Source organism: Macrobrachium nipponense, chromosome 4, assembly GCF_015104395.2.
Source record: "Macrobrachium nipponense isolate FS-2020 chromosome 4, ASM1510439v2, whole genome shotgun sequence".
NCBI lineage: Eukaryota > Metazoa > Arthropoda > Malacostraca > Decapoda > Palaemonidae > Macrobrachium > Macrobrachium nipponense.
This window is the reverse complement of record NC_061100.1, coordinates 39,520,037-39,533,392: the sequence shown is the minus strand read 5'-3', so window position 1 is coordinate 39,533,392 and position 13,356 is coordinate 39,520,037. Positions and strand designations below refer to the sequence as shown.

Genomic DNA, 13,356 nt, shown 5'->3' with positions numbered 1-13,356 from the left:
TAGAAATCTTGCAAAGAAAATTGACCTGTTTAGAAATCTTGCAAAGAAAATTGACCTGTTTAGAAATCTTGCAAAGAAAATGGGCCTGTTTAGAAATCTTGCTAAGAAAATTGACCTGTTAAGAAATCTTGCTAAGAAAATGGACCTGTTTAGAAATCTTGCTAAGAAAATTGACTTGTTTAGAAATTTTATGCAAAGAAAATTGACCTGTTTAGAAATCTTGCAAAGAAAATTGACATGTTTAGAAATCTTGCAAAGAAAATTGACCTGTTTAGAAATCTTGCAAAGAAAATTGGCCTGTTTAGAAATCTTGCAAAGAAAATGGACCTGTTTAGAAATCTTGCAAAGAAAATTGACCTGTTTAGAAATCTTGCAAAGAAAATTGACCTGTTTAGAAATCTTGCAAAGAAAATTGACCTGTTTAGAAATCTTGCAAAGAAAATGGAACTGTTTTAGAAATCGTGCAAAGAAAATGGACCTGTTTTAGAAATCTTGCAAAGAAAATGGACCTGTTTAGAAATCTTGCAAAGAAAATGGACCTGTTTAGAAATCTTGCAAAGAAAATTGAACTGTTTAGAAATCTTGCAAAGAAAATTGGCCTGTTTAGAAATCGTGCAAAGAAAATTGACCCGTTGTTCCTGGTTCCTTATGTTTGAGTGTCACATAAAGAATGATAAAGGATTTATATGTCTCTCTCTTTGCTGGTTTTCAGCAAATATTTTAGGATGTGGTTGCTGGCCCCATTTTCTTCCCTTAATATTGCATACGTGCGAATTCACAGCTCAGAGGTAATTAATGATAGGGCAAGCCCCTCTCCCATGAAGGATGGGCGCTCAAATAACCTGTTTGCTATTCTTGTCTGAAGGATAGGGATCGCCCCTGGGAAGGAAGTGATGGAGATAGATAAAAGTGTGATAAAGATAGTAAAGATAAAATGGAATAAAGCGAAGGCGGCGGTAGATAATAGAACGATGAAAATATTAAAGATAAAGATGGTGTCATAAAGGATGTAATTAAAAGGTAAGAAAGATGGAACCTAAATTAGGTAACGTAAGTATTACTGGAGAACAGATGAAGATTGTTTATAAAAGAAAGTTCAAGATAATAGTGGTATATGTGATAAAATGATAAATACCGTAGAAAACTTGAAGGTAGGGACAGGGAAAGTAGAAATCCTAGTAAATTAAGATACCAGTAAGAAAGATAAAAGCAAAGATAGGAGAGGTCATGAAAGATTGTGGAAAAATAAACATTATTATAATGATGCTTTGGGATCGGTATCTTGGAAGTTTGAAAAGTTGATAGTTGTATCAGTATTAAGAGGGACAAGACGAATAATACTGTAATAGAGTATTTTAGCTGTTATATAACTTACGTTGGTTGCTAAGTTGACTTTTCATTTATGCAGAAAGAGATGAAATGGGGATGTGATTTTACTGAGAATCAAATATAAAAGAAAAAATATTAGATGATATTGAAGCATATATCTTCAGCAGAACTGTCAGTGTCTTATTTCACTTGTACCGGCTGTGTAAATCCAGTCGCGGTGCATTCTGGGAAGTGTGACGTCATATGGAAAGCTCTTGGCGACATAGCTGAAACTGGCTTCAGTCACGTTTTCTTGCATTTCTTTCCCAGTCATACAGACAAAGGTCGTTCAAAGGAGGCAAAATTATCGGCAGAATTGTTAGCTTAAAGCACTGACACAACCACGAAAAATGCTCGGTTTTCAATTTTGCCAACAACGCTGGCTACTTAGTGAACAGGGAAAAAAAAACAAGTAATCGCGTTTTCTGTGCCTCCCACGAAAATTTCAGCCACGGCCCGGTGGTGCCCTGCGTTGCTGGCACTTAAGCGGTGCCTGCCGCACGATCATGGCTAACTTTTACCGTAAATGAAATAGAAATACTGGGGTCATGGGGCTGCAATGTGGCATGTTTGATGATTAGAGAGTGGATGATGAACATACCAATTTGCAGCCCTCTAGCCTCGGTAGTTTTTAAGATCTGAGGGCGGACAGAAAAAGTGCTGTCGGACAGACAAATAGCCATTTCAGTAGTCTTCTCTTACAGAAAACTAAAATGTTTGAAATGGCAGAACATGCGTGACACCGCCGTCAACTTAACATGAACCATCATCATTTTCAGAAGCTCTGTCCCACAACGCAGTATCAAGTTATTATAGCCTTTCGTCCAATGTGAGCAAGGCAAAGTGGGCTATGGTTTATTTATTTTTTTTTTTTCCTTTTTTTGGCTGTGGGGGGATGAATCCATGAGGCTGAGATTCGTTCTTTTCAGCAGGAAATTTTTCCAAAAGATTGTCACAAGGAAAATAAATTGTTTTTAATATTAAGATTATGTGACAGAGAAAAAGACCCGTGATGTGAAACCTGTGTTCCTATTTTCTTCTCCTTGTGACAGCTGGAGCTTTCGTAAGCTTAAGAGCTGATGTAAATGTTTCATGTGTAAAATGTTGCTTATAGCAAGAAGAAAATTTAGCACAAATTTTACTGAAGGAATCTCTCTCTTCTGGAACGTGATTGTCCTTAGACTTAACATAATTTTCATTATTATTATGGTAACAATATCGGACTTTAACATACTAAGTTACAGCGTTCTCATTATTACAAAAATTGTTTAATGCTACAATTAGTTGTAATAGTAAAATGGTTTTACAATTGTGTTAATCACAGTAGTTGTAGTATAAACAACAGTATCACTTTCATTGGGTCACTTAATGTATAAGAAATAAACTGTAATATTTTATATCCAATATTATGAGTATAAAAATTTGAATATTAAAATCCATTTGAAATATGTAATGCTTTTGAAATATGATTTTTATATAATTTAATTCATTCATCTGAAAAGCAAAAGTTATTCAAAACTAAATTTATAACCTGATAAAAATCTGAATTTTCTGTTCTTTATTAATTGAAATGTGGTTGATCGATTTTAAAGTTTCGACTGTTAGTTTAGATGTCGGATATCAGTTTATTTTCATTACTAGCATACCAGTACCTTAAAATTTCATGGTAATATAAGAGGGTCGAGTTAGCAAGTCTTGGACCTTTGGGGCGTTACCCACCGCCCTGTGGGTGCCCTGCATAATTACTTTACATTGGCCTGTAGTGAAAGCGCCAGACCCTCGGGCTGGACGACGACAGATATAAGCGAGGAACTTGTTACTCGTAAACTAGTGTTCTTTCACACTCATAAAAGATATGGATGTGCAATGGCTCTTTTTATTTTGCAAAAGGCTAAGAAGTAGTTTAGAAAGTTATTGATCTCAAGTTGAACTTCTGTTGATAACCTCCAAGTTATTTTAGTTATATTAGCTTTCCGGACCTTATTGTGACCCTTTACCGCCCACACCAACCGCTTAAGGTTTATTGTAACAAGGCCCTAAGCATTTGATTTTGGGATGAGGTTTGTTTTAACGCATGCTAATATGCCAATGCATGTGGGCTTTGTATTGTGTTCAGTGAAGTGTGTGGCCATATGTCAGTCATGCTATGGAAATCTAATAAATAAAATACAAAATAACTGAAACCATCCTCTAGGCTGTTATTAAAAAATGCCATTACATTACAACTTCACGAATAGATTATTCCACTCCTCAATTCATTAGCTGAACGTATTAGGTCAGCGAAAAGGTTTAATATCTTTAAAAATGAAACTATCTCTTATATTTGAAGCCTATGAGTCACTTCCGATGATACAGCGCCTCAGCGACGTGGTTGGTATGGTATTAGCGTTCCACCTCGGTGGTCGCGGGTTCGATTCTCGGCCATCCCATTGAGGAGTGAGAGATGTGTATTTCTGGTGATAGAAGTTCACTCTCGACGTGGTTCGGAAATCACGTTAAGCCGTTGGTCCCGTTGCTGAATAACCACTGGTTCCATGCAACGTAAAAGCACCATACAAACAAACAAAACAAACAAACTTCCGATGATACTGCGAAGATGATTGAATTTCATGACTTGTCATTTCACTTCATTTCACTTTCTGACACTTCATTAATCCCTTTTTCCTCTTTTTTTTCAGTCTGACATGGAGGATGACGAGGAAATCACCCTCCCCTCCTTCGAAGGGTCTGGTTACGACAGCCTTGATGGACCTCTGCCCCCACCAATACCCCCGCCGCCCCCTGGTAAGTCACTCCGCCTGTCCTCTGCATCTGATTGAAGACCTTGTAACATTCTTCGTCCTTGTCAGTAACGGCGTTTTATTAGACGCTTTTAAACATCTTAGAATCTACATTTATAGATCGCTTAACAAACTAGTAACTGTTGACCGGTTGACCGAATATCTAGATATAATACAATGCGGCTTTTGGGGGAGGAGCATCTAAAGACTTTTGCTATTAAGTTTCGAAATAGAAACTATATATTTATCAGTCTGCCGGAAAAGAAATATCAGGTCATACTTGGGATATGATCAAGAATATACAGGAGCAGGAGATGGGAAACGCAAGGTAGAGCGTGCTAAGTACCTAAGTGCAATTGGCAAAGTTGAACGAAGATAAAGGAGAGATAAGAGAGAATAGCAATAAAAACAGGCAAACAATGTTGTAAAGGCCATGTATTGAGGGAGGGACGTCCGTTTAGTTAGTCCACACATTATTTAATAAAATATGCACTGGTAGAAAGCAAGCTCAAAATACATATCAGAAGGGGGATGGGACGTTATTACGATTTTTGAAGCAGAATCAATAATAAGGAAACTCCGGAAATTGAAAGCTTGATCGAAGGTGTAGTGAGGAAAGCATTATAGAATATGTAACGAAGAAACAAGGGTGACCTGACTGAATGTGGTAACTGTAGGCCTTTTTTTTTCTTTCTTTTTTGTCGATTGTTGCAAGCCGATTTTAAAAGAGGCAGATGTTGCATGGATCAGATATTTGCATTAAGACATTATATACGACATTGCATGGAATAAAATTGCCCTCTACCAGCTTTTGTTTGGTAATGAAGAGAATGTCTTGACAGTCTCTATGGACCAGCATTACAGAAAGTCATGTCACGATGACATTCCTATTATATATGTAAAGCTCATTAAAACCATCCATGATTGAAATAGATGTTACTGAAATGTTGATGAACTCTCGGCAAGTCATTTTGAAGTGAATGATGGAGTGTTACAAACAGTCATGTCAAATTTACTCTTTGTCCTTCCGTGGATCTAAGAAAGCAAGATTAATACTATGTGGAGGTTGGAGAGAGAGTTTACCTACATATGCATTATATATATATATATATATATATATATATATATATATATATATGTGTGTGTGTGTGTGTATGTATATGTATATGTATATATAAATATGCGTACGTATATTATAATAATAATAATAATAATAATAATAATAATAATAATAATAATAATAATAATAATAATAAAAGCAGAAATTATAGAAAGATAGTCACCATCCAGTTCCCAGTTGCAAAACTCGGTACAGGCACACTTGCTGAGATAGAATGTTTCCGATTCAGTAAGGAATGACCAGTGCATTGGCAGTCACAGAAACAAGGAAGGCGAGATAAATTGAAGATGGCTTAAGAGACCAAACGTTTAATAGCGAATAGAAAGTGGGAGATTATAACTTACAAAATCTAAATAAAAATGTTGTTCAATTAATTTTTATTCTAATGTTATACTTGAGAAATAGCGTGTAGATTAAAGACAGTCAAAGTTTCACAATTGAATCTGGTTCATTATTATTCAGACGTTTTTCTCCAGATTACGTATTTTAGGCACCAGTGGCAAAATCTTTAATTACAAAATCCGAGTGGATCTTGTTTTCCTCTAGCGGATGGCAATCTGGGAGACGTGACACGGGCACCCACCCCCTGCAAACCTGTTTGTCCATCCCAGTTGTGGCAGGGTAGGTGGTGGAACAGGAGGGTAGGGAAGACATCTACCCTCCTCCTGTAAACCTGTTTGTCCGCCCCGGGTGGGTACGAGGTCGGTAGGGGAGATACCTACCCTCTTCCCAGAAACCTGTTTGTCCACCACAGGTAGGGGCCGGGGTTGGTAGGGGATCGGTATGGTAAAGGAGACAGCATTGCCGTTCCAGCGCACGCAGCCCGCGCTAACGAAGTCATAGGGAAATAAAATTCAAACTTGAGGCCTACTCAGAGTTGCATGTTTCTACGTGTCTTATTTCAGCCATTCAATGGCAAACATGCCAATTTTATATTCAAGGTGTTTATATTTGTGACTTGCAAATAATCATGGAAAAGTCATGTTGACTTCTCCTGTATATAAAGAGAAGACTTCTGGAAGAGTGTAATGCCAGTATTTGCAGACAAGTCTCATTTATAGTTACGTAATTTTTTTATGCAAACCATATTCATAGCTGTGGTTTTTACGACAAACAAGCTATATTCATAGCATGACTATTTATTAGAACTTTATACTGTTACTTTAGTACGCAGATAATATGCGTTACACGTTTAGCATTTATTAGTTTATTTGTAATTATTTGAAACAAGAAATACTTCTTGTTATGGTTTTATGACAATATATAACTTGTAACCATTACAAACAAACCACATTAGCAGCTGTGGTTATTGTTTTAATTTGTTACTGTTATTCTGAGCTAACAAGAATTATTGTTAATTGTCTCATTATAATTTCATGTTAACCTCATCAAAGAAACCATATTCATACTTACTGTGTCAAATTTGTCTACAGATTTTTCGGCTAATCTTTCCAGACTCGCCCTATGTTATGAATGGGATACGGTATTATATATATATATATATATATATTATATATATATATATGTATATTATAATATATTGCATAGAACTTATGTTATATTATTGTAGATCTTCAAACAGTTAGTCTTTGCACCCTGACTATGCCTTTTAGTAAACCTGGCTACATAACTTTTAAATCCTTGTTGCTTGCATGCTCTCAGCACGGAAACGTAAGTACAATGATTTCTAAGTATATTGTTCTATAATTAGGCTAATGTTAGTACAAGAGGTCTATTTACGGAACATTATATTTACACTTTTAGTGTTATAATTCATCTGTGCATGCTAAAATTGAAACAAACCAGAGGCTAGTAACTTGCTTAGAATACATCCTCACACTCGAGCGCCCATATTTAAGGAGGAAGTGAGAGCCTAGAATAAGTAGAATGGAGAAAAATAGACAGTTATATAATGCGGTTAACTAGTGGGAAAAACTTTGTTGATCATTATTTAATCTTTTAATTTGTTCGCCTCCTAAAATGGGAAATGAAGTTCCTACTCGTCTTCGGCAGAGACCCAGGAAGAGCCAATTAATGTAGTTAGTGGGACATTGCAGCAGAACTCAAGTTAGATTTGATTATAGAAGACTCGGTGATTCTAAATGGTATATACCACAGGCGTTCTTTTCCAACATTTTCAAAGACTCGGTAGTCATCTACAGTTCTTGTCTGGATGTTGGCAGCCTCCTAGGATCTTGACGGCAACTTGCTCGAAGTGTTGGGTTACGCTTTCCCTAACAGCGGTGATTAGGATTTCGACCATCGCTGGACCTTGTCCTTCATGGCCAGCTATTATGAGCTCCATTTCAACAGAGAACTTGCATTTGAGAACTAGTGGGTGCAACTCGACTTCAGAAGCATAAACATCTGATTTATGTTGAAAGTGTCCTGTTATCGGACTGCCAGCAATGTTTTATTCCTTTCAGTGTTAAACTTTGGACGGTCTTCTTTGCTGTATGGTTGTTACCGATGCTCTTAAAACAGTATTTTATCTCTGTTCCTATTTTATTCATTTAGTGTTTCCTTCTCCCCTGTGACTTTTTTTTATTATTTTTTTTAAATTTTTTTATGGGGCATCCTATCAGGAGAAGCCCACTGCATAGTTAGTGGTAACTTTGGCTGGCTCTCGTGAATGTTCTCTCATTTGTGATAATATCCAAAATATTAATGTGTATGACGAGGGTACACGTCCCATTGCAAACCCTCGCCAATAATACACATACAAATAGATTTTCTCATTAGTATAGAATTTGTCTGCTGAAGTGGAAGTAATGAACCCACGATCCACATAGGATGTAAGGTTATATTCAATAACACTTATTTAATACCAGCTGACCAACCCGATGCTGCCCGGGAAATCTCTGATTACAACCGATAAAATAACTCTCTCTCTCTCTCTCTCTCTCTCTCTCTCTCTCTCTCTCTCTCTCCTGTTAAGATAGTTGCTTATCACCCGCCCTCTTACTATTGGGGCTGAACTTGGACTTAAGGGCTTCAGGAGTGTCACTATTCATCTCAGCAACCTCGAAAACTATGGGTTAGACACCAATGTCTGTCGTTTTCGATTATTTTTACTTGACTCCCCCTTCTCAACCCCGCCCCCTCCCCATTGGGTCTGAACTTGGACCTAAGGGCATCGGAAGGGTCGCTGTTCTTCTCGGCTACCTCAAAAACTATGAATTAGACACTCATATTTGTCGAATCATTCTTTACTGGGCGTTGTTTGACATGTTAATGTTTTTTTTTTTTTCAAATAAGTTCTGCACATCGTGAATAAAGATAATAAAAATAAATACGCCATTTCTTTTTTGTTAAGAGGTAGTAGATCAACCGAATGTACGTGTACGTAAGTGTTTCACTGCAATGCTGCCAGTGTACATTTTACTCTTGCCAGCTTGTTCTTTTATTTGTGTACCTGTGGATGGGTGTGTGAGGTTATTCCGGGTTGTCAGGGCTTGCGTTTCGAATGAGTTGACTTTCTGGCTTTTATTATGTAACCGCCCTCCTGAAGTATCTATCAATAGACATAAAAAATTCGCTACGAAGCAACGCTTTATGGTGATCAGCATGCAGATCAGACCTTGGAGCACTCTGGAAAGGCGGAGGCCGCACTATGACTAATAAAAACCGGTATGGATTATGATCGATCTTGTACGTATATCTGGCAGCCTTTATTTGCATTATTATTAATTTGCTTCTTTAATTTTTTTTTCTCTCTGTGTTTTAGCTGTTATCTGTCTGTCTGTATATATATATATATATATATATATATATATATATATATATATATATATATATATATGTGTGTGTGTGTGTGTGTGTGTGTGTGTGTGTGTGTGTGGAGAGATTCATTATTACTCAGTTTTTTCTTTCTGCATTGTTGTACTTTGCATATTATATTACTCACTATTTTCTTTCTTCTTTATTCAAGTATATTTTTTTACTTCGTTGCTTTTTACTTATGTTTTAAACTTTTACTTGTTTTTTTCCATCTTTTACTTTATATTACAAATTCTTAACATGTTGATATTCTACCTTTTATTTGTTGTGTTATTTAAATTTGGCATTCGTGATTATATAAATTTCCACCGTGCGTTTGTTACACTTTTACCAGATTTGATCTCTCAGTAATAATGTTCCTCAAGCGTGTGCTTATGGTTTATTTTGAAAATAGTAAACTATTAATTCCTAACTTTAGAAGTTAGACTTATCAAGAAGATGGTTCTGTTCGAGTTGATAGGATAATGATGGTTACGCATTTAAATTTTTGTATGAACATATTGAGAAACGAAAAATCTTGAGCATCTGCTTTTGAATTCTGCAAGATTCTTCCTATGGATCCAGAATTTATGTAGTAAATAAAACAAACGAATTAGATTAGTCTAAATGTACACAGTGATTGTCTGCCTGACAATATATATTAATATTTTCAATTAAGTTTCCTGATTAGTTTCATGGATAATTTTCGGAGTGAAAGTTAATAGTTTGCTTGCTATTCTAATATCTGAATGGAAGAAATTTTATATGAGTTTACAATTTAATCCAGTTCTTCTGGTTATCCATAGAATGAATGAACACTGTTTGTTAGCGTGCAATTTTCAAGAAATCAGACTCAGGAGATCTTACTAGCAACGTAACTTTAGGTCCTAAGTAACCTTTTTTTCAATCATCTAACCTTGTTTTGTTGTTGCGAAGTCGTTTCGAACAGATACCTAGACAGAGACTAAAGTCTTCACAAAAATATCAAGTTCATTGTGAATGTAAACTTCAAATTTCCGAATTCTTTCGTACCCTTTCTGTTCACATCCATACTTTGCAAATGATGCTGTGAAAGGGATGGTAAAATTTTGAAGATATTCCTTCTCGTATGATTTTAACATTGAGATTACTGTCTATCAGAGAGAATGTTAGGCATTCTTACCACTACGACCCAGCTAATACTTCCAGCTTGATTCACTTTACTACCGTCCTAAGTTGGAGGCTCACTGCCTATTTCGCTGTGACGTTGGTCACTGGTCTCGTAAAAACATGCACTCAAGAATGAACCTGATTGACCAGTCAGTCATATCCCTTACTTCTCGAATGTGGAAGGTTTTGCCCTCTTACCTGACCTAAAACTTCCTCCTCACAAGAGGCAACAATCAAGTCGTCAGCTAGGCGGAGAAATTCTTGGGCATTCTGCGGTGGTCAAACTTGAGTAGGGCAACTTTGCTTGTCTAGGTCTCTGTACTACAGCAAAAATAGGACCTGTGGTTGTGAGCAGTGTCCATAAATAGTCATAATACAACAATAACAAAATTCAGCTTCAGTTGACAGCAGCAAATAAAGACTAAAAGCCTTTCCCCCTTAACAAATGGACAGCATAATTTCACAGGCGTCAGGGTATTAGACAAGTGACGCCAGATAACACTCCGACCATTAGTCAGTGAATCATTAAATGGCGCATGCCGTATCCTCTAAATAACTCCTTCCATTTGGCAATGTCTCTGTTGTATACTGACGTCCCTGTTTTCGACTACGTCTTCTTTGTAGATATATTGGCCCCTGTCACTCAAGGAATAAACATTGGGCCGCCTCTTGTTTCATAGTGTCCTCTTACATAATTGCCTTCATGTTTTCTCTTCTAGGCTCTGGCTAACTGCGTAGTTGGTTTCCTTTATATAGATACTGCCTATAAATATTGCCACCGGCTTCATATTTAGAAAAACGTCATGGTATTGTCATTGAAGGAAACAGATCTGAACTTGAAAAACTAGTTGAGTTGCTCTGTGCCCTGCTTCATCTTGTTGCTTTGCAGAGCTTTATTGTTTATTAAAATGTAGGGTGAGAGATTTAGCTACGGCCTCTCCGTCTTGTTGATTTAAGTGAATATTTTGATCTCGATGCTTGTTTTGAGACAGTGAACGTTGAAATGTGTTAACGTTAAAATTAATTACAATAAAAGATAATGAATAATTTCGATAACTTATTAATTAGGCAAATTTCGTTGATTGATTATACTAAGTTCTTTTGTTAATTACCTGCCTTTTGAGTAAGTGGTTAGTTGTGTATTTATTCAGTTAACTTATCCCTGACGCTGCCATCATTTCTTATCTCTTGTTTGCACAGGGTATGGCATCCCAGGACCCAAAGGAGAAAAGGGTGACGCAGGTGAAAGGGTAAGTCTCTCTAAGGATCTTTGTGCTTTTATATATATATATATATATATATATATATATATATATATATATATATAATTATATATATATATATATATATATATATAATATATATATATATATATATATATATATATATATATATGTAGTATATATATATATACACGTATATGTATATGTTTATGCTTTTGCCTTCAGTCTTGATTGAGGGAACAGATAAACTGACCAAAATATGAAACAAAATAAAATAAAAAATTAATACGATTCATAAAAGATCTAATATTTTATGTGTGTGTGCTGATTACTGTGAAGAAGATATGAACCTGGAAATAGACCATGAAGCATGCAGAAGTTTAGAGGCATAAAATAAAGTGCAACATTCTGGAACAGCTGAATAAGTGAATACTAAAATTATAACGGAGAAAAAATTATAACGGAGAAAGACTTGTTTAACATTGTTCTCTTAGCTAAAGACTGATTATGATATCAAGAAATTGCCTCATATGAAATCAGCTAAGCAGCTCTTGTTCAATAGCCAAAAGAAAAAGACAGAAATTCAGAGCCCAGTCATATCATAGGAGACAGTAATATCTTATTTCTCCTTGGCTACACTTGACACCTAGGCCTGGGTCTCACGAGCGTGCTTTCTGGTAGTGTCGACGTCTTATCATAAAACTTTGAACAGACTGTCCAATATTGATGGCCAACGGATGTCACGTTTGCATGTATCTGTAAACATCACCCTCAGACATGCTTGACTTCGGTCATACACTAATAATAATCTCGACCACTTGTTGAATATCACTTGTTTCTTTTTGAGTGAAGGTTTAAAAAAAGTACTAGTACCCATATTGAAAAAACAAACACTCAGCGTGGTTATGAAAATATCAAATAGATCTTCCCGCGCTTTTCACTTCAGTTTTAGTGCAAAGCAGTCATTTGCCTCTCTTGCTTTCACATTAATCCCCTTCCACACGTCTGTCTTGGAGTTCAAGAAAAAAGTACATTAATCCCCTTCCACACGTCAGTCTTGAAGTTCAAGAAAAAGTAGGATTTAACTGTGGCCTACCGAATCATTTTCCCCTTTTCCTCAAGGAATGATTTTCTTTCTGTTTTCATACTGACAGGGTCCTCCAGGAGAGTCCGTGGCTGGTCCACCTGGTCCTCCTGGTCCTCCCTGTGCGACGGAGGGCGACATGGGAGGAGCTGTCAATTTCACGGTAAGTACCGGGTGGATTTTTCGCTCAAGATATTCTTTAGTGAGACGACGCATGTCTGTCAATAACGCACATTCCTTGGTGTCTTAAATTCTCTCTCTCTCTCTCTCTCTCTCTCTCTCTCTCTCTCTCTCTCTCTCTCTCTCTCTCTCATAACAATCTGGTTTTAACAGGTATGTCTTGTTCGTTCTTGCAATCTCTTTCCCTGTCGCATCCAATCCAGTCTTTTCTGTGCCATTTTCTTTATTGGATTTCCGTTAACTTAGTTCAGTATAGTATAAGTCAATTTGCTTGTACTTAATTTTTAGATTTTTTCCCATTGCGGAAGAACATTCTTTTCAAAAACCTCAAGTTTCCTGGTGAATTTCATTTTTTCCCTTTCTTTGGTGCTTGATACTATTTTTTTCTAATTCTATTTGTCTATCTGGATCCTTGGTAAATATTTCACTTATGTCACGTTCATTATGCCTACAAAAGAGTCGAGTGCCACATGGCTATCTAAGTGAACGGGCGACAATTCTCTGTCATTTGTTTTGCTATCAATGGAGGCAGGATTATAAATAAACAAGAGCACTCTGAAACCACAGACCTCCGCTCTAGTGTCGAGCACTTGTGCTGTCAGGAGCTCTTGCTCTAGGGCAGCCCGTAAAATGATTACCTATCAGTAGATATTTCATGCTCACTAAATAGTGACATTAATTCAGTGTTCTCAC

General features: G+C 36.5%; 1 protein-coding gene across 14 annotated transcripts in view; it reads left to right on the top strand.

The window, feature by feature from the left end:
* LOC135210876 (collagen alpha-1(I) chain-like) overlaps window positions 1–13,356 on the top strand; it is an 891,724-nt gene that overhangs the window by 815,518 nt on the left and 62,850 nt on the right. For all 14 annotated transcript variants that reach the window (XM_064243791.1, XM_064243789.1, XM_064243790.1 and 11 more), the window contains 3 exons: window positions 4,047–4,152; window positions 11,377–11,426; window positions 12,554–12,646. In XM_064243791.1, coding sequence (XP_064099861.1) covers window positions 4,047–4,152; window positions 11,377–11,426; window positions 12,554–12,646 — 249 coding nt within the window. The remainder of the gene's footprint in view (window positions 1–4,046; window positions 4,153–11,376; window positions 11,427–12,553; window positions 12,647–13,356) is intronic.